Genomic DNA, 22609 nt, shown 5'->3' with positions numbered 1-22609 from the left:
CGGACCCCGCCTCGCTCTTTGTGAACTGTTTCCAGACTCGTGACCCAGGACCGGACTTTGACCACGCCAACGGTAACCTTCCCCCTGGGACCAGCACAAATAGGTACCGTTGTGGCGGGAAGGTAAATAGCGTTTCCGTGCACTCTGGTTTCCATCACAGTGTCCTGTTGCGCCAGATGCGGTTTAGTCATGCTGACCACATGACCCGGAAAGCTGTCTGTGGCAAACACCAGCTCCCTTGACCTGAAGCGAGATGAGCGCCGTACCCCATAGTTGCCTTTCACTGGACTTAACCATCCAGGGGTCCTTTACCTTACCTTTACCTACATTAGCATCTTGGATTACTCTATTGGTTTATATGAGCTGCTCTCAGTACTGTGACTTGGGTATAGCTAAAAATCACTTCTCAATTTGAACCAGGAAGTGGCCTATCTAGGCAATGTTCCTTTCTACACTTTGTGTGACTATTCCAAACACTCCTTCCACTCAGTTATCAGGTTTTTCCTTCCACCAGTCTCTCAATATCCAGTGCCACTGAATTTTTATGGGCCTGGTTTTGGAGGGAGGGGGGTCCTCCTCTTTGGGTTTTTTTGGTAGTTTTTTTGTACTTGTGCATACCTCAAAGCTTTGAACTTCAAGGTTACTGTGAATCTGCTTGTACCTCTCTTGTGGGTAAGTTTCAGTTTTGGCTACATCATCCTGAGTATAAGACTGGAACTGATATTAGTATTTAAATACAAAAAAATATTTGTATTAAAATAATGTGACTAAAGTTAGTTATAAGTAAGTCCCTTTTGAAGCTAATGAGATGAAACACCACAGACAAATTCTTGCTTTCAGGGTTTAATATTGGATTAGAGCTCTGTATTCGATTCTATGTTCAGCCATTGAACATGTGAAAAATGACCCAGTATATCTGAGCCTGTGCAGAGCGAATTTTCTTCACCCTGAATTAGAATTCATCAGAATTACGAAGTTTCCAGATAAGAGGCTGATAATTCCTAACAGATTTGAATCCTTGATTTCTTTTTCTATAAATTTAAGAACTGCTTTGCCTTCCACTTACTTCAGTGCGATATGTATCCTGATCCTATGCTTATTGAACGTTGCTATTTAATACATGTATTTACGATTACAGACTTAGTCACAACTAATTTACATGTGATTATACTCACTGTTGGCAACTGAATTTACTATAAATATGTTCTCTTAAAAACTATGCCACAAAAAAGCTGTGCACGTCTTCCAAGTAAATTTTGTATGCTTAACCCATGCATTTGAATTATTAGTTTGGTTTCTGTGTTGTTCCTTTTAAAATTGCAGATGAATTCCATGTATATTCATAATCAAAACATGACCTGAATAGTTATCTGTACTACAGTTTCATTTCTTCAGTCTCTGCTTTTCTGCTGAGTCAATTTAACTAACTAAAATAAGCAGGAGAAGCATTTAACCCTGTGACTGTTCAATCTATATTTATTACATACATTAAGGGGTTCTTTCTTTTTAGATGCTGAATGTGTAATTTCCTGCTTCTTATTTGCACTGTTTTGCAGTAGGCATTCTGTCTCACTATGTTTGTATGCATTCAAGTGTGTTTGCTTGCAAACATGCACACACAAACAAATAGGGCTTTTTTGCTAACCCCCGGTCAAATGTAGAATATTTTCTTTTCTTTATGGAATGTAGTTTAATTCTATAAATCTTTCCCAAACAGTGAAGACAGAAACCATATATCCAGTATATTGCTGCCATTTAATATTATTTGAATCTCCAGAACAAGCTGCTTGTTTCTGGAAAGCACGAAATCCTCTGACTCTAATCAAACCACGTTCTAAAAAACATCGTCTCTTACATTTGCCTAATACCACGATTACCTCACTTTAAGTCCCTCATTACCTGTTTAGTTTAATAAAATACAATTTCAGGAATACTGGGTCAGAAATAACTAGTAACTTATTGGTTGTTGTCAGAGGGGAGCACCAGTCATTAGTTACATTTTCTAGGCTACCTTTCTCAAAAGATTAGTGGGAAATACCGTAAATAATAGCCACACCTACCTGGTGTCAGTGATCCAACTAACAGAAGAGGGTAAGACCCAGGTACCTGATCATTTCAGTCTTATGTACACTGATAATAGTACAGTCATACCCTGGATCCCGAACGCCTTGCAACTCGAACGTTTTGGCTCCTGAACGCCGCAAACCTGGAAGTGAGTGTTCCGGTTTGCGAATGTTCTTTGGAACCCGAACATCTGACATGGTTTCCGCGGCTTCTGATTGGCTGCAGGAGCTTCCTGCAACCAATCGGAAGTCGTGCCTTGGTTTCCAAACGTTTTGGAAGTCGAATGGACTTCTGGGACGGATTCCATTCAACTTCCAAGGTACCACTGTATAGGTAAGGAGGGAAAGATCCTATATAAAGGCTTTCATAATTTCTATGTGTATAGATTGCCAAAGTCATACTGCCCAATTATGTTGCAGTCAAGTAATAAGCTGTCTGTCTTCAACAGTTGTTTAAATGGATTCCCTCCCCCCCCCCCCAATTGTGTGTAAGTGTAGTATTGTCATACAGGAATAGAAAGCTATCATTTTGAAATGTTCCGTGAGCAGTATGAATACTTTCTTTCACTACATTTACAGTTGCTAGCACTATTCAAGATGTTTGTCTTCTGGGCCTTCGTATGTTCTGTGCAGCATTTATTCCTGGAGGAGGGAGGAAAAGAAATTGAAATTTTAATGCTAAGTGGCTTAAGCTTAAAAGCACACACATGCTCCTATTTTTACATTGCTAAAACCCTGACACTACTGTCTGCAGTCCAACTTCAAACACTTTTCAAGGTTAAAAGGCTTGACAGAAAGTAGACTTGGTCTGAAAGTGACATTCTTAGCTGAAGCAAGCACTTTGTGCCTACTAACAGTGCTAGCTAAAAAAAAAATTGTAAAATCTCCATAGACAATTATGCAAATTACTTCTGCTGTTTATCATATTTGACAAGTCACAGATAATAAGAAGATGGTTGAACTTTATTTCTAGTCAATACTATTAAATACTTGTGAAACGCCTGTCACGAGAAGCAGTTAGGTATATGGAGGGAGTACCTACATGTGGCGGAAACTCCTGAAATGTATTTTATTTAAATTTTACCTAAACATTGGCATTTAAAATAAAATTGGGCTTTTTTTTTTTAAGTACTAATCTGGAAAAGAAGCTTCCAGTAAACAGACCCTAGAAATACTTGCACAGGTCCTTTGCATTGCCTCTTTCAGCCATATGTAGCCTTGCACACATCCTGGCACATACAATTCTATTGACACCTTTCTTCCAATTCCAGTTGTGTATTATATACTCTGGCCTTTAGAGTTGCTGTCCAGCAGCACTGACAACATATGTACGCACATCATGTTATTTGTTTTTGTTATAATATTTTTTATTAAGTTTTCCATTTTAACAATCCAATCAAGTCACACTAAATATTCCAAATTATACAAATACATATTATAAAGTCCAAATATTTTGCAAAATTTTAACTTTTTGTTGGGGCTTCCTATGCTTCAAGTTCAGTGGGGTCCAATCATCTTATGTTTCTACTGCCTTGAGTTTCCAAAAGTTCCTTCTTTGAGTCCTCCTGTTGTTATCCTTGTACATCATTTTATTTGTATGCTGCCTTTCCACACTTCAAATGAAGCTCAAGGCAGCTTACAACATGAAAAAATACATAACTACAACATAACAAAAGTAGTCATAAAGCAAAAAACAAAACGTTCAAAAATAGACAGCCAAACTGAATATTTTCCACGTAAATCACAAGATCTGAAATAGATACAAAGGAACCAACATCAACAGCAGCAACAATCCCCCTGCCAACTTCTTCTTCTTCTTCTTCTTTCTTTGGCGATCACTCGTAGCCAAGTAAGATTGTCTTCTGTAAACACGGTTTTAACAACAGCCCCCCACCCCAAGAGTCCATGCAGCAGCCTCAGCTTTTCTGGCTGTAGTGTCAGGGCCCCACCAGGCCAGGTGGGGAAAGGCCTGCAGGGCAGGGAGCAGGTCTGCCGGGACTCAAAGCCAAGATGGGAACATAAAGAGCTACCTTGGACCAGTGCTCTGACTCTGTCTATCCAGCTACATTGACTGGAAGCAGCTCTCCAGATTTCCAGGCAGAAGTTTTTTCCCAGCTCTTCCTGGAATGTTGTGTATCCAAAGCATGAGCTCTATCATTAAGCTATAGCCCCTTTCCCACAGAGAAGTCTCAAGCCCAAAACAGTGCTTCAGAAAACAAGCTCACACCATTCATCCAGTTGGTAAAACTTGATAGTAAAAAAGGCAGTATCAAGTCCAGGGGCCTTTTCTAGTCCTGGGATGCGGGGGAAAGAGTTTGTGGCTATACAGTTGAAGGTGCTGCAGCATCACCTGTTTTGTCTTAGGCTTGGTGAATTGGGCCTGAAACAATGGGAGATGTTTGGTGCCTGGTGCCTTGCTGTCAGTTCAGAGACTAATCTGTAGTAGTTTGTGTATCTATGCTGTGTGTCTCTGTGTGTAGCGTTCTCCCTTTTCTCAGCCACCTTGACAGGATGAAAGCCACCTCTTGAGATATAAGGCAGCACTCTGGGCTGGTTTCCAAGTGAAGTGTAGCAAACATAGCAGACATTGGTCCGTAAAATAAATAAAAAACATCTTGTGCACACATCTTGAGTGTGTTCTAGAAGATAGTTGAAGGACATACTACTTATGCTTAAACATGTCCTTTTGTTTTATTTCAGTTTCTGCCCTACCTTTCGACCCAGAGAGGTCTCCTAGACAGCTTACATATAATAATAAATGAATCTCAACTGCTTACATTCCTTTGTGATGACCTATCCAGCCTTAATTCCCCACTTCTCATTAGGTCCCTGTGACTCTTTTCAGCCCTTCTCATTCCCCTGGTTGCTGACATTGAAGTGGTAGTTGCCTGGCTACAAAGTCCTTATATCCTGATCCATGGTGATGTCCACCCCAAGGGATGGTGATGGCCCAAGCAAGATGGAAATCGGTAGGCCCAGAGTTGTGGAAAAGATAGGAAGGTAAGGCAAGGAGCAGCCAGGCCTTTGTACAAACACCAAGGGGCTGGGGCTGGACTGTGCTCAGTGGTCCTACAGCTGAGGCCCAAAACACAAGTTGTCTCAGTGCATCTTGGAGCAACTGCACTAGGTAGTCATGGTGGAAACCCTGCCTCTGATTCCTGTATGTGGCCAGTTAAAGAATTACTCCCTTTTTCTGCAGCTGGTGACTTTTTTTTTTCTAATATAAGCAGTGGGATTTCACACTACTTTGAAGAGAGCTTGTTGGGCTTTCCTGATCCTCCAATGAGTCTCCAGTCCATTCAGCCCCATGGCAGAAGTTTCTCCTTGGGGCTCGGGGAGTATGTGGAACTGCTGGCCCTAGAGCCTAAAAGGCTGCTTTTGTGGGAGTCTTCTGCAAGTGAGGATTCCTGGTTCGGGACCATGACACCTCCTCACATTCCCTCCAGGACTGCAGGACTTTTCACCTTCTTCCTTAGTACTTCAGTGTACCAGTCCTGTGTAGGGAGAGGTAAAAAGCAAGGTTTAAAGGGTAAATATAATCAGCACTCGTAACCTGAAATACGCACACAGCAATTACATGCAGCAAGCTGTGGTTAATGTGTTTTACCTGCATCTGTTGCAGAAACTATATCTCAAAATGATCCAGTGCATGTGTTTGTTTTAATATATATTAAAAACTAGTTGCTTATTTGCTGACTAATGAGTAAAAATCATCGATCTATGCATATGTAATATGGGGTAGTATCTGATTTCTGGCAAAGACTTAGGCCTGTGCGCAAGTTGTGCTATCTGTCCTGTAAGCCCTGTTGGTTGCTTCAGTGCAGGGAGAAGTGTGATGTTTTTCACGTACGTAATCAGAAATTCAATGAATGCTCAAAGTTTCTGTAGACTAGTGTTTCTATTTTGAGATTGTAATGGAATAAATTGTTGCAGAATTAATTAGATTAGGATTACAACGTGTTAACGTACCAAGTTGCAGTTGCATAAATACTTTCATGCAAAGCAATGAATAAATGTAGGAATTCCCTTTGAAAGTGTAAAAGAAGAGGCCAATATTCATCCAAGCTGCCTAATATAATCTTTATTCCTGTCTTTTCTCTTGAATTCTTAAGCATTCTCACATGTTTCAGTTTTAATCTCTCTCTCTCCCTCTATCTCTCAATACAGCCAAGATTCAAACAGCTTCTGTAGGCATGCTTGAATACATGTTTGACTTCCTTTAAATATTAGAATTATGTGATACCACAAACTGCTTTTGAAACTCAACTCTGGATCGTGAGGAGGTGCTACGTGTGGGGGGAAACACAAATACTAAGTCATCTAGGTTGTGCAGAGCTTTGGACCCTGTTCCACCTTTTGTGTTTCCTTAAAGTTTTTACTAAAATTTATTTAAGAGTTACACTGTTGTCTTCTGCAGTGCACCAATCAGAGCAAATAGATAACAGACATTACTTTCATTTTAACGGTAATATTACTTAGCTGCTTGTGTTTTGTCCCCCATCAGGTATTCATATTGGAGCTGTATCATCATGAGAGAATCACAAGAAGCGTCCAGGAGTTCCTTGGACAATGAATGGAAGAAGACAAGGAAACAGAAAGAATGTGGCATATAAAAAGGATTTAATACCTGGAGTTCTTGGCCGTGACAAATCTTCAAAAATGGGACTTATTCTCTCAAAATACAAATTACCTTTCGCAGTCATCAAGCTTGGAGTCATGCTATTGAACTAGAAGTAAATGTTTTCAATCTCTTCTTGGCCAGTAACAGAGCATTAATGGATTATGATTTTCCCAAGTTGGAAACATTCATTTTTACCCATTTAGGATATCCTTATGACTACATAAGGAATAAAACATTTCATACTTAATATTGATCAGAATGGGCAACTGACTTGCAAAACAACAAAAATGGCAGATTTCATCGACTGAGCCAGAGCTTCCCAATGCATTTTTTACAAACTGGGAATCGCTGTGCTGTGCAGCCGCCTTCTGAAGGCCATGATGACATATAGACTAAGGATATCATCTTATTGTTGATATCTCCGAGGAGGCATAAGCAGTATCAAAAAAAATGAATGGAGGCAAGGAGTGTGACGGTGGGGACAAAGATGGAGGGCTGCCTGCAGTACAAGTCCCAGTTGGTTGGCAACGGCGGGTAGATCAAAATGGAGTTCTGTATATTAGGTAAGCATTCACGTCCATGTTGGAATAGGAAGTTGTTCAGTTTAATTAATTCCGCGAAAGGTGACTTGATAGCCAAAGTTCTCTTTCTCCAACCCTGGAATGCATTACCTCACCAGACATCAAAGCCTGGATAGAAGAACTTTTTTAACCACCCTGAGTCTTCCAACATCCCACTTCATTGGATGTCCTCAAGTTCTTGCGCTACGCAAGAGGAAGAAAAACCTTTCTCTATTCACTTTCTCCGTCTCCTCTTGCATGCCTTTTCTCTAAACTTAAAACACACACACACACACACTGTAATCATTCCTCGTAGGGGAGTTTCTACTTTCCCTATGCAGGTGGGGGGAAATTACGTGAGATTTGCTGCTACCCCTTCCCCCACTGGCTGAGAAACACTTCCACTGCATCCTGTGGCCTCTCATCTACGCTCCTGGGAAGCATAAGATTAGATGCTAAGACAGGCCTAAAAAAATGTAGCTCAGAAGGATATTGCAGAATGTGAAATTTCATTCCATTCCCAGTTAAGCAAATTCTTCCTTGGAATTTCTCCATACACAGGCCCAACAAAACTGCTAATGCTTGAAAAGATGGAAAAGATTAAAATATAATTCTCTCCCCTCCCCCATTTATCTATCTTTCTATCTATCATCTATCTATCTATCTATCATCTATCTATCCATCCATCTATCTATCTATCTATCTATCTATCTATCTATCTATCTATCTATTTCTACCTAATTTGTGTTTATCCAAGGTTTACTTTCTCGAGTAGTGGCTCCTTGTGTAAGAGGTTGAATTTACCATCAGCTATATACAATCTAACCAACACATTTACTCAGAGGAGCAACCTCATTGCCCAGAAACACTTTAAAGACTCAGCATATTCCTATATCCCTAAAGAACTGTCTTCTAAGACCATTTCCATTCATTTCAGATAAACATCAGTTTCCCCAGCTGGGTTTGTGACTGTTTTTTTTGGTAGACCTATATCTATGAAATGTCTGTTGCATAGTAGGACTTGGGTCCTGCTATCAATTTGGAATAAACTTGTCTTTAAAAAGCCTGTCTAAGCTTACACTTCTTTTCTTCTTTATTTATTTGGAGGAAAACCTTTTATTACTTGAAATAGGAACTTCTGGAGATTGTAGGCTCTTTTAAACAGTACGAAATGTGAAGCTAATCCTCTGTGTGTACTAGTTCCTCAATCCTTCTGTGCATTATATGTTATCCTGTGCATTATACATTAATAGACAAGCTGGTACCCTGCAACATCCAAGAGAACAATGGAGCAACTTTGAAATGCCTAGCCTTGAGTTCTTGTTAAAATGTAGGTTAGAGAAAAGTAAGTTTGATGTAAGTTTGAACAGAAATTACATTAACTTTTCTGTGGAAACTTTTGCAGAATAGTGAAGCTGTACTCTCTGTTTGTGTGTGCACACGTGTGTGCGTTCCAAACTGATACATCAATTGTATGTGAAGTATTTTCTAGCAATATTCATTAATGTGCATATTTTACATTTTTCTTATTCTTTCAGTCCTAGTGGGTCTTTATTGTCCTGTTTGGAACAGGTTAAAACGTATCTGCTGACTGATGGAACATGCAAGTGTGGTTTAGAATGTCCCCTCATCCTTCCCAAGGTAAAATCGGATAACTGTGAACATACTGAATGAAAAATGAATATGTGTTGAACTAAATATATTGTTGTAAAATTTTAAAAGTCAGTAATTAGAAACAAAACCGTTTTGAAAACAAGATGCATTACTTATTGGCGTGGTTCACATAATTAATCTAAACGGTTGTTTAAAGTGAATGCTCAGTGTATTTATTTATTTATTTATTTAGTAGGCTAAGTGAGTAAATTTATTTGTATAAAACTCTTCATCCATAGATCTCAGGGCTGTTCACAATATAAAAGTAGGTCTCGCCCCATGGATCAGTTGCTGAAACTGAAAGTCCCTCCTCCCTCCCCCAGCCATCTTAAGTCGCTGCCTCTTCAGGGGTTTTTTTCCCAAGCAATCGGAGACTGTGTCTGTGTACAGCCAATGTCTCCTCTGTACTTTTCATTCCTCTTCTGGTTCAGGGAGACGTTGGGTGAGGGGAGCTTGTCGCAGCAGGAAGGGGAGACACCCATGACTCTTCTCCAGCCTGACTTACCTCTGCCTCTTTGCTTCCCTCCTCCCCTGCTTTTCCCCTGCTTCAGCTTCTGCATCTGATTCTGGACTTCTCTCTGCCACAGACTCTCCCAGCTCACTAAGCCCTGTTACTGCCTCCACTTCTGGCACCTCCTCTTCCCAATCTCCTCCTTCTGACCACTCATCATTGTCCCACCATCACGCTCTGGGCTCTGGTTCCCCAGCTGACTCCTCCCATCATTCCTCTGCATCCCAACCAGTCCATGATAACTCCACATTGCAACATTCGTGTTCTTATTACTGCCAGTGGTCTGCAGTACACAAGGATTCTGTTTTTTGTTTGTTTGTTTGTTTGTTTGTTTGTTTGTTTGTTTATCTTCATCATTCTGTGATCTTCATCAACCAGATCACAGAGTGCTTTGCAGCATCTAATTAACATAATGACAAATTCAGAAATAATCAAACCATTAATAAATAACCAGTTGCATTTAAAAACAATGTGCTATATATCAAATCAATACTATACAGTAGAGTAAAGGTAAAGGGTAAAGGGACCCCTGACCATTAGGTCCAGTCGTGACCGACTCTGGGGTTGCAGCGCTCATCTCGCTTTATTGGCCGAGGGAGCCGGCGTACAGCTTCTGGGTCATGTGGCCAGCATGACTAAGCCGCTTCTGGCGAACCAGAGCAGCGCACGGAAACGCCGTTTACCTTCCTGCCGGAGCGGTACCTATTTATCTACTTGCACTTTGATGTCCTTTCGAATTGCTAGGTTGGCAGAAGCAGGGACCGAGCAACGGGAGCTCACCCCGTCGCGGGGATTCGAACCGCTGACCTTCTGATCGGCAAGCCCAAGAGGCTCAGTGGTTTAACCCACAGTGCCACCCACGTCCCCTGTACAGTAGAGTAGTGGACAGCAAAATTGTAGTGGCCTTGAAAACCACAATTTGTCCATTGCTTTCTTTTTCCTGCAGTGGTGCTCTTTCCTGCGTTTCCTCCCTAGTAGCAGTTTGTGTGAACTCTCTTAGAAATTCAGTTTGCCAGATATACAGTAGTAGATAAGGAAGAGTGTGCAATGACCCAAGGTAGAAGAATATATAGTAAGGCAGAATAAGCAAGGTGCCCTAAGGGAACTTATTTATTCACAAAATAAGATAAAGATATCTACAAAAAGATAAAACAAGAAAATCAAGAAAGAATCGCAACCATACTTTAAAGCACACAAAAGTTAAGATACTAAAACAGATTAAAATTACATCAACTTTCTAAGCATCTGGGTAGGCTTGCCTAAAAAAACATGTTTTTATCAGGCACCACAAAAGAATACAGTGAAAGGCGCCTACTTGATCTCAATGGACAGGGAGTTCCAAAGAGCAGGTGCTGCCACTAAATGGTTAAGTTCTTACAAATGTGGAATGGGTTTTATGTGGCACCTGCAGTAGTGCCAATTGAAGAGGTCGGGAGTGCATGTGGGGGGGTGTACAGTAATCTCATAGGTAAACTGGTCCCAAGTTGTTAAGGGCTTTATATGCTAACAGTAGGGACGCGGGTGGCACTGTGGGTTAAACCACAGAGCCTAGGACTTGCCGATCAGAAGGTCGGCGGTTCGAATCCCCACAACGGGGTGAGCTCCCGTTGCTCGGTCCCTGCTCCTGCCAACCTAGCAGTTCGAAAGCACGTCAAAGTGCAAGTAGATAAATAGGTACCGCTCTGGCGGGAAGGTAAACGGGGTTTCCGTGCGTTGCTCTGGTTCGCCAGAAGCGGCTGAGTCATGCTGGCCACATGACCTGGAAGCTGTACGCCGGCTCCCTCGGCCAATAAAGCGAGATGAGCGCTGCAACCCCAGAGTTGGTCACGGCTGGACCTAATGGTCAGGGGTCCCTTTACCTTTACCTTATGCTAACAGTAAGATATTGAACTTGGTCAGGAAGCAACCAGTGCAGATCTCTGAGCACAGGTGTTATATTCTGACAAGGCCTTACTTCTGTCAGCAATTATACACTGCAGTATTCTACACTGACAGCAGCTTCAGGATCAAGCATGAGTGAAGCCCCACATAGAGCGCATTGCAGTAAACCAGTTGCCTTCTTTTGAATGACTCTTAAACTTGAATGAATGGAACATGGTCTGGTCTCCCAAATTGTATAGAATACTAGCACTACATGCATCTCATGTAGGAATCTGTGACTGTCAAATATCCGACAAAGCAGACTTGACAGCCATGTGGAGCAAGTTTCCCTTTAAATTCATATCATCCTGAATAAAGGAAATGGCATTGAAAATGCTACAAAAATGGGGTCTAACTCTACTCCACTTTGCCCACATAAGTGCTGCCCCCCAATGGAAGAAGACGCCTTCACCCCGGTATGGCTCCCCTTTATCACATACATAGCCCAACAAGACAATGACAAGAATCCACCAACAGGATACAAATCAATCTGGCTAACCTGATTCAAAAACAACCACCCACCCCACTCACACATGAAAACAAAGTTCACCACAGCCAATCACAAACAACCACACCTTAAGCCAACCCCAACCTCTCTCACCACCAAAGGAAGACAAGCAAATAGCAAAGAGAACCTGCACACGCGATGCTGACACAAAACCCCACACATACATTAAGTAAAATAGAAACATTGCCACCCAACCCCAACCCCACTCACCATGGCCCCCTCCACCTCTCCCCCCCTTTTCTTCTTAATCTAATACTAATGTCTCAACAAATGAAACTGATCTGTAGAAAATGTAACTTGAAAAAAGAGACACTGCACATACTTTTGTAAACCAAGAAATCTTTAATAAAAAATACGTGGGGTTTTTTTAAGTGCCCCCCCTGATTGTAGGGCTGTATGTCGCTGGGGATCCTGTCAGCAAATGTGCTGGGCCTATACAAAGGTGTACACATTTTGGGAGGAGGTGCTCAGGGAAATGTTATCAAATTGGAGTTTTCATGAGATGATGTGGGGTATTGGGATTTTTTTTATGCAAGGTACCACAATTTGTACCAGCAGAACTTTGAGCAGAACTGTTGGTTCTCCAGTCATCATCCACTACAAGGGCAGCTCAGAATAAGTGTGCCTCCACTGTATGTTTTGAATTTTGATTCCTCTAACATGCCCATTATATAATCAGATTTTGAAGAAAATGAGAGGCGCTTACTTTGGGGGGGGGGGTATTAGTCTCTTAACCCAAAAAATCATAATATAGTGTTTCTGTCATTATTTTTAAGGTATTTAATTTTGATCCTGGAGTTGCTGTGACACAAAGAACAGCTGAAGATGTTAAAGCAGATGAAGATGTCACTAAGCTATGCATCCATAAAAGGAAAATTATTGCAGTGGCTACACTTCATAAGAGCATGGAAGCACCTCATCCTTCATTGGTTCTAACTAGCCCTGGTGGTGGAACAAGTAAGTATGGCTTTTCACAAGTGGGAGGAAGAAATTCAATGTTAATGTTCAGAAGTAAGTAATGTAATAGGGAGAATTAATCTTCAAAAGTTGTTTATTAAAAAAATAGATATGTTAAGCTATCAAATCTTATGAGGTGATTTTAGAGGACCATATGACCTTTTTACACCTTGCAGAGTCATTCCACTTTACTCCACTAATCCTAAATCACCCCCTCCTAGGTTCTGGATCATATATCTTAGTGGAGCCATGGGTCACTGATGGAGTATGTGTGCAGAAGATCCCATGCTCCATCTCTGGTACTTAAAATTAAAAGGATCTCAGGTAGCTACTGTTCTGGAACATAGATTTCCTAGAGACTGAGAAGAGACTGCTAGCCAAGAGTAGACGGTTGGCATCCATCTGTCTCGGAAGACGATGGAGGCGTGCACCTTTGGGGGTGAAGTCAAACTGTTGGAAGTGGACAGGACTGGGTTTTTAAGCAGAGGTTGGATGGTCATCTGTCATGTATGTTGAGATTCCTGAATTGCAAAGAGTTGGACTAGATGACCCTCAGGATCCCTTCTAACTCTACAACTCTGTGATTCTACCCCAATGCAAAAGAGCGTAATATGTGTGTGTTTTCATAGATAGGTAGATCAGTGTGGAACTTCCATATCTTGGGGAAATGCTGACATTCTAGGCACACACCAGACCTGGCATCAAAATGCAGCATCCTTAGCCAGCTGCACTCCACTGGTACCCACTCCTATGCAATTACCCATTTTGGGCCTTCCGTGTTCAGTGTCAATAGAGGGAATAAGTTCATGCCCTCCCAAACATTCCTATAGCTTAGTGCCACACAGCTTTCCTCCTTCAGTCATCCACATTTGGCCTAGAACAAAGTTGGGAAAGTACAACCAGGTACTGAAGATCAATATCCTACCGCAGCAGGGGATATCCTAATTTTCCTTTTTAATAGCTGGCTGTTTTGAAAGTTTTTTATTTCATTTACATTTATTTTATTATATTTATATGCTGCCTTTCTGTCAAGGCACCCATGGTAGTTCATAAATATTAGAATAAGGAAATGTTGCAAAATATTCTTGGGTCAGATTAGGAGCTGATGAAATGAAGTCCCTGCCCTGGGCATTTTTGCCTTCTCTTGGGGCAGATAGGTCTTAAGCAGCCCCAAGGCAACTCAGGAAACTGATAGTTGCAGGTTATGCAGCTGCTGGCCTGGATAAGGCATGGTAGGTCACATTTTGATACAAGTATATTGCCCTAAATTATTATTGAACAGAAACAGTGCTGGCTGGGACTGATGAGAGTTGTAGTCCAAAATGTCTGGAAAGCACTAGGTTAGTGAAGACTGGCATAGGAATAAATGGCATAGGTTTCCTACCAGAATCCCTGGTGCAAGACCATGGCACATTACAGAATTTTGTGTTTAATGTACTTGGATGCAGTTCTGTCCAGAGAGGGGGAATTATTCTCTTTTGTTATATTTCATTTCATTCCACAATAGTAACTCTCCTCTCATGTTTTTTATTTAGGTGCAACTCCAATAGTACCTTCACGAGCAGCAACTCCAAGATCAATGAGGAATAAATCACATGAAGTAATTACCAATTCTGTGATGCCAGAATGTAAAACTCCTTTCAAATTGATGATGGGGTCCTCAAATGCCATGGGAAGGCTATATGTGCAAGAGATGACTGCAAACCAACAACAAGAACTTCATTCTGTCTATCCCAGGCAGAGATTGGGCAGTAATGAACATGGACAGAAATCTCCATATCGTGGCGGCCATGGAGGAATGCCTAGTCCAGCTTCATCAGGATCACAAATATATGGAGATGGTTCCATCTCTCCAAGGACAGACCCTCTTGGAAGTCCAGATATTTTCACGAGGAATAATTCCAGTTTTCATGGAGCACCCAACTCTAGTCCTGTTCACATGAACAGAACTCCTCTGTCCCCACCTTCAGTAATGCTACATGGTTCTCCTGTGCAGTCATCTTGTGCAATGGCTGGAAGGACTAATATACCTCTTTCCCCAACCCTGACCACAAAAAGTCCAGTAATGAAAAAACCCATGTGTAATTTTTCAGCTAGTATGGAAATGCCACGAGCAATGTTTCACCACAAACCACCTCAAGGCCCTCCTCCACCTCCTCCACCACCACCACCTTCCTGTGCTCTTCAGAAAAAGCCATTAACTTCGGAGAAGGATCCGCTTGGCATTCTTGACCCCATTCCTAGCAAACCGGTGAATCAGAATCCAGTTATCATTAATCCAAGTACTTATCACTCAAATGTTCACTCTCAGGTACCTGTGATGAATGTAAGCATGCCTCCAGCCGTTGTCCCTCTGCCAAGTAATCTCCCTTTGCCAACTGTAAAGCCTGGTCACACAAACCATGGGAGTCATGTGCAAAGAGTTCAGCATGCTGCTTCAACCTCCCTCTCACCCTCCCCAGTAACATCACCGGTTCATATGATGGGATCTGGAATTGGAAGGATTGAGGCTTCGCCCCAAAGATCACGCTCATCTTCCACATCATCTGATCATGGAAATTTCATGATGCCTCCAGTAGGACCACAGTCATCTTGTAGTAATATTAAAGTTCCTCCTCGATCACCAAGGTCAACAATAGGGTCTCCTAGGCCATCCATGCCATCAAGTCCTTCTACAAAGACTGATGGACTCCATCAGTATAAGGATATCCCTAACCCATTGATTGCTGGAATGAGTAATGTATTGAATCCTCCAAACAATGCAGTTTTTCCATCTGCATCTGCTGGAAGTGGGCCCATGAAAAGTCAGCCTGGCTTGCTGGGAATGCCTTTAAATCAGATCTTGAACCAGCACAATGCTGCCTCCTTTCCAGCTAGTAGTTTACTCTCAGCAGCAGCCAAAGCACAGCTAGCAAATCAAAATAAACTTGCTGGTAACAATAGCAACAGCAGTAGCAATTCTGGAACTGTTGCCAGTGGTGGCAACAATGATGGACATAGCACTTTAAACACCATGTTTCCTCCTACTGCTAACATGCTTCTACCATCAAGTGAAGGGCAAAGTGGTCGAGCAGCACTACGAGATAAGCTTATGTCTCAACAAAAAGACCCTTTGAGGAAAAGAAAACCACCAAACACTACCGTGTTGAGTTTGCTTAGGCAGTCTCAGTTGGATAGTTCTGGAGTTCCTAAATCTGGGCCTGACTTGATAAGAAAACAGAATCAAGGTTCATTTCCCATTACGTCTATGTCCCAGTTACTTCAATCCATGAGCTGTCAAAGTTCTCATATGAGCAGCAATAGTACTTCTGGTTGTGGGAGCTCAAATACTGTTTTGCCTTGCTCTGCTAACCAGCTGCATTTTACAGACACTAATATGAACTCTGGCACTATTCATAATTCACTGGCACAAGATTTACCTTTAAGAGGAGAAAGTATGCACTGCCAGAATTCAAACACTAACTTTGGGCATGGTACTAGTCCTGGCCCAAACAACCATCTTGCAGGCTTAATAAATCAGATGCAAGCTAGTGGAAATTGTGGGGTGCTCAGTCAACCTGGAATGACTTTAGGAAACTCACTACATCTGAATCCAACTCAGCCACGAATCCAAGCACCCTCCAATCAAGTGATACCAAACAGCATTGTGAGCAGTTGCAGTCGAACAAGTCCTGAAGCAGGTATGTTTCCTTTAAAAGCTGGTATCTAAAAAATTTGAATGATCGTTTCAGTGCCTTTTTACGTATATATTTCATTGGGCGCCTTCAAGAGAAAGAAATGGAAAGTTTCTATTTTGAGATGCAATTTATTTATTTACTTATTCATGCTTCTACCAACCTTTTCCCCAATAATAATAATATAATAATAATTTCTTATTTATACCCCGCCCATCTGGCTGAGTTTCCCCAGCCACTCTGGGCGGCTCCCAATCAAGTGTTAAAAACAGCACAGTGTTAAATATTAAAAACAATGAAAGCAAGAACAGCATCTTATAGCTTGGTTATAGATACTGTTTTCTTTTAAAAGTCTTTGGACATTGCTAGATACGGCTGGTTTTTCTCGTATAGTTATGTATTTTATAGTGATAGATAGATGGTTCAGAAGGGTCAAGGATGTTAAGATAATTGGCTAACACAACGGCCCACTTTGCATCTAACTCTAAGCCAAAGCAAAATAGATGGGCTCCCACAGAGGAGGCAAACCATAAGCCATAATGTAAGGTTTGTCCTGTGGTTTGCAGCTCATGATTTGGAAGAGCTGAACCATGAGTCCAGGTTTGGAACTAGGTGTGCAGAAAAATATTGGTTAGAAGGAGAGGAGAGATGAGACGATGCCTGATAGACTGAACATGCTCAGAGGCCTCCTACATCACTTGAATAGAATTTGCCTGATCCAATCCATAGCAGTTTTAGTAGCCTGAGGAAGGGGAGAAGGATCAGAGAGGGGAAGAGATCTGTGTCCCTTAAAAAAAGGATTATGGAGATAATTTGGAGGGAAATTATGAAAAAGTGTACTTTTTTTCATTCCGCACTCACCACCCTTCTCCAGACCCCGAAACCGCACTGCAGTGTGTGTTCTAGAGTAAGTAATGAGTGTTGGGATTAAGAAGAACGTGCTGAATCATCTAGCCCAGCCCAGCATCCTCTTTTCAGAGTGGCCAACCAGATGGCAATGAGAAGCACACAAGCTATGATTCTCAGCTGCTGATATTCAGAGTCACACTACCTCTAAAAGTGGAGGTAGAACATAGCCATTAGGGTTACACCACAGTGTTTGGTTACAGGTCCACACTTCTTGTTTCCCATTTGCCAACCATCAAAAAATATCAGCTATGTTTAGCATGTAGCAGCCTTATTTTAAATGCCGGATTTTATTCAATGCAAGCTTCTTAAATACACCAAACAGTTTTGTGTGCTAAGTTGAGTCTTTTATTGTGGATTGGAATAGGCACCTGTATCTAGACCTATTATCTAGGCACCTGTATCTAGACCTATTAGAACTTCTGCACTGGTAGAACTGGTTCAGATCAATGAATGTGATGAATTTAAATTGTTATTAAAGTTTAGGTTTGATAAGCCTATTCGAATAATTTATTTGGGGAGTGTAAATCATTTTATTTTATTTTTGTCTATGGCTTTAAAAATTCTGGAAACTTAACTAATGCCCAAACAAAGCTCTAGAAATCACATTTATAACAACCCATAATGAGAAATTCTGTATTTTCTCTTTTTGACGAAGCCAGCAGGTTGCATCACAGTGTCTTATCTACAAATAAGCACACTTTTTGTTAGCCTCTTTGCATACTATTTTTGATTTCATAATAGGATTTTTGAGCAAGATGCTTCTGACAAGTGTGTCTAAACTAATCTTTGGAAGGATACTTATCTATATTTTTTCCCTTTCAGATCGGTAGTTGAAAAATAAAATAGCTCAGGCCAGGAAATGGAAGTTCTTTTTCTAATATATTCTACACACATTTTGTTTGCTTTTGGCCTGTCATATGCTTGCTTAAGGAGACAAATCTGGAAAGCTAAAACCAAGTTATATAAATAGTAGTTGTGTTTAATACTGAAGCATTGAAGTGCAATTTGATAACATTGTGCTGGCTAGTTTGTAGATCAGGAGCGGGTTGCATTGGACCCTAAATTATGTACTCTCCGCAGGCACTAGTTTCTAGAGGCATGTTACCCATAGGCTTGTTACTATTGATTCACAAAATTCCATGATTATGAAAAACTACAAAAGCTTTAATATCAGCCATATGAATTTCAGAGTCTGGAAGGGTTTTGCTGAAGGATCCAGAAACTGTAGTCTGAAGAAACCTTATATACACACATCTAAGAACTAGAATCACCTAAAATAAAGTGTGGTACTAAATGATGTTCATTCACTTCTGCGATACCTTTTGTTTTTGATCATGAGATGAAGCTAATTTCATGGGGAGGCGGGGCTTCTGACTTATAAAACCCTATTGTTTATATTATAAATACAACTGATCTATAAAGGAGAACTGAAGACAGCATTCTGCCAGAGGTACAGCTGGCTGCACACATCAAAGGAATTTATGAATCAGCTCTGTGTCAAAGACCTTCAAATCATCATCACCTAAAGATGTGTTCTCTTCTGTGCCAGATTCTGGGCACTGGCTTATTACTTCTAGAGGCCCCTTATTGTTGGGTATGCAGTGGTTTGTATAAATTGCCTAACTACAGTTATTAAAAAAATAAAAATCCAGTGATGCTCTCCACTGATAGAAGGCTCTTTGATCCAGCAGGCTTCATTAAGCTGAAAAGAACAGGTGAATTTTGTGAATTGCCCCTTGCTCCTGCAGTCCCCCAAGCTACCTACCACACAAGGCCCCCATTCCACGTGAGCAGATTTATGGAGGGGGGGGGACCGCGGAGGAAAGTGGTGCAGCAAAATTGCCTCACCCCATTTTGCTAACTGAAGTTTCCACTGGATCAAAAGAGCCATCAGCAGAGATACACAACTGGTATTCTATGAAAACCTATAATACCAACAGAAGTGAAAGATGACATAAGTGCACAGGATGCAGCAGTCATATCTGTCTGGCACTGGAAGAAACCAGAGTGAAACACTCTATTACAGTGAAATGCAGACAGGAAGAACTGTCTATAATTGTGATGCTACTGACATAATCTGGTTCATATCATTAGATAGAAAAGTTAAACTATCACCTGATTGCCTTACAATTGCCCAACAGGTTCTTCCTTGCTCGTGGGTGATGCCTGAATGATTCTGCATCCTCACCAGTGTAACATCTGATAAGGAATATATGAGCACAATTTGTTAATTACTATTAATTCAGTTTGCATACTGCCCTTCCTCTGTAGATCTTGAGGCGCTTTACAATATAAAAATGCAAGATAAAAACACAAAATACATAATAAAAACAAGAACAAAAAACCCATAAACCTATAAACTCGCCTCCCTCAAAGGGTATAGGATTTTAATCAGCCAAAGGCCCAGTTGACAAGGAACATTTTTGCCTGGCGCCTAAAGGTATGTAATGAAGACACCAGCCTCCTTGAAGAGAAAATTTTGCAAATTTATGGATGGGCATAGCTGTAGCACCACTTACATTGTAAGCATACGAGAAGAGTTAAAATATTTGCACTCTTCTCACCATGCACACTGAGAGCCCATTGCAGAAAGAATGAGAAGCAGCCCATAGTTGCCCTTGAAGAGGTACAGAGGTACATCCATAATCTTTAAAAAGAATTAAAGAAAGCTACCTAGCTGTCATATTAGGAAGAACACTTCAGTTTGGGGGAGCGCAATAAAGCGGTGTCAAACTTCTTCCTTTTTTTGACTAGGAAATGCAAGCATTTAAGCCGTAAAAGGTTAATGGCAAGAGGAAACTAAACCTAAAACAAAAAGGAGGAGAATCGGGTGCGAGAAGACCGTTACTGCACCACTTCTTGACTAAGCCCTGTAGGCAAATGTTTTGTGGATTTCTGGCTGGAGATAGGGAGAGTTAGCAAAAAGTATTGGTGAATTCTGGTGATGCCAGGGAACCATCATATCTGACTCTTGACAGGTGACACATAAATAAGGTGGCAATTTGTCATATGGGAGTTGAGAAAAGCAAAAAAAAATTTAAAACAACAACTATTAGTAATCAAAAGCCCTCATAATGTTAAATTGTAAGTTGGTACTTTACCAAGAATTTAAAAGCAAAAAAGCAGCATCTTCTTGATGCATTTTGAGCGGGATAACCTTTGCTGAAAGGTAAGGACAGGGTGCTGACCAGTAGCGGAGAAGAGACTGTAGTGTCACACAGTACCTTGTGTGAAGGTGACACTTGAAAACTGAACAGTGACATAAAACATGTTTTTAAATGTTAACTACATGGAATTTATAGTAATCTAAGCTATGCTGACTCGAAAAGAAAGGTCTTTTATAGTGTGTGTGTGTGTGTGTGTGTGTGTGTGTGAGAGAGAGAGAGAGAGAGAGAGAGAGAGAGAGAGAGAGAGAGAGATGATGATGATGATGTGGTTAGGAACACAGAGTCTGCCTTCCACAGAACTGTATCTTTCTGGGTCCATCTAGCATAGAATTGTCTACACAGAATGGCAGCAGTTCTCCAGAGTTTCAGACCAGGGACATTCCCAGCCCTATGTGCTCATGCTTGGAACTGAACCTGGGACATTCTGCATGTAAAGCAGATGTCCTAGCACCTCATCCTTGTTGAGACAGCCTACCAAGAGAAGATAGCTTTTCTAGGGCTGCTATACGCCTGGAATTTCCCGGACATTGCTGGGATTCGTCCATCGAAAATGACGTCCAGGCAGTATTTTTGAAAAGCAGCCAGAATGTCTGTGAAAACCTGGATGTATGGCAGCCCATATCAGAAATGTTTATTTTTTTGGCGATTTTGCTGGAAAAAAGGGGGGGGACTCAACAACTTTGCCCCCTCCCCCCCAAAAGAAGCTCAACCCAGCACAGTGAAATAAATCAAAACAGACATGATTGCAGGATTCTGACGTGTTGTTAGAAATTGCTCTTGGCCAATATTTACAGACCATAAGGTAAACATTTTCAACTTTGTAGAAATGCTTTTAAAATGTAATTTTAGCTTTTATATTGTAATGACATTAAGTTTTGCAAAGAACCCAGTCCTATATTCCTGCATCAGCATTCACTTTTTAATTTATTGTGGCATATAGAAATATGATGGGTATTTAATTGGCAATAACTCATAAATATTTATTTGAGTACAACTAGGCTACTTATTTTTATCTTGCTCTTTAATATGTTGAAATAAAATTAAACACCTCAGAACTTTAGGTAGCATTTATTAATGTCTCGTAGCTTCTCAACTTTTTTAAAAATAGGAAAACTTGAGAAATCAAGCATATAGTTAATGTCTGTCACATGAATATAGAATATTTGTATATGAAAGGAGCTTGAGTTTCTTGAATGAGGTTTTTATTATGAATTTATTCCATATAGTACATCCTTTTCACATTGCCTGTCAAAAACAACCTTTTGCCAAATATTTCACCCATCCTTTATTTTCAAACAATTATTCACAATAGAGCTGTGCATGGACCGCTCTATCCAAATTGTGCGGCTGATTTGTATTTTATATATATACATTTTTTTCAGTCTTTCAAAAATTTACAGACATACAAATTACAAAAACACAAATCACATACATTTCTAATACACATATATTTGACTTCCGTCCCCCCTTTTTGTGGTTCCTTTTTAATTTTCATACTGCATTTTCCACATTACTCCATCTTTAAGTTATTCTTTAGTTTTTCTTAATAATATATTTAGCTGCTTGTTTTACATTAAACCTGCTAATGAGCTTCTTTGCACACATGAGTTTTTCAAATATTTCACAATCTTTAATAATAATAATAATTCTTCTTGTAAATCCAGAGCAGACCAGATTTGGACCCAATAAGCTCTGGACTGAAGTCAAGGGGGAGGAAACAAATCTTCAGAAATACCATATACTTGAACTGGGAACCAAAATGGCCATAACTTTATTGTTTGTTTGCTAGTTTCACATAAAGCAATAAAATATGCAGACATGCTAGCCACTACAAGGAGGCTTAACCCTGCCAAACTACTGGCAAACAGCTCAAAAGGGTTTTAATGCTAGGCACGTTTTAAGTTCGCTTTTTCAAGAAAGTTTTTTTAAAAATAGATTTTACTGATGTATATAATATTGCATTGTTTGTCTCTTGCTTGTACACAGGTAGTGTGCAGCGTACTGGACTGTGTACAATGTACTCACAACACACACATACACAATACAATGTATTGATAAAGACAGAC

General features: G+C 40.6%; 1 protein-coding gene across 4 annotated transcripts in view; it reads left to right on the top strand.

The window, feature by feature from the left end:
• Positions 1-22609, top strand: part of MBD5 (methyl-CpG binding domain protein 5) — a 106456-nt gene that overhangs the window by 59740 nt on the left and 24107 nt on the right. For 2 of the 4 annotated variants that reach the window (XM_083578511.1, XM_083578509.1), the window contains exons 3-7: positions 4909-5063; positions 6568-7247; positions 8783-8885; positions 12613-12793; positions 14329-16473. In XM_083578511.1, coding sequence (XP_083434637.1) covers positions 7135-7247; positions 8783-8885; positions 12613-12793; positions 14329-16473 — 2542 coding nt within the window. In that variant the 5' untranslated portion in view covers positions 4909-5063; positions 6568-7134. The remainder of the gene's footprint in view (positions 1-4908; positions 5064-6567; positions 7248-8782; positions 8886-12612; positions 12794-14328; positions 16474-22609) is intronic. The other 2 variants (XM_083578510.1, XM_083578508.1) reach the window with 1 other exon arrangement.

The sequence above is a fragment of the Podarcis filfolensis genome (genome assembly GCF_964270895.1).
Source record: "Podarcis filfolensis genome assembly, chromosome: 1".
NCBI classification, from domain to species: Eukaryota; Metazoa; Chordata; class Lepidosauria; order Squamata; family Lacertidae; genus Podarcis; species Podarcis filfolensis.
The sequence above is the reverse complement of the archived record's forward strand: the minus strand, read 5'-3'. Positions and strand labels throughout refer to the sequence as shown.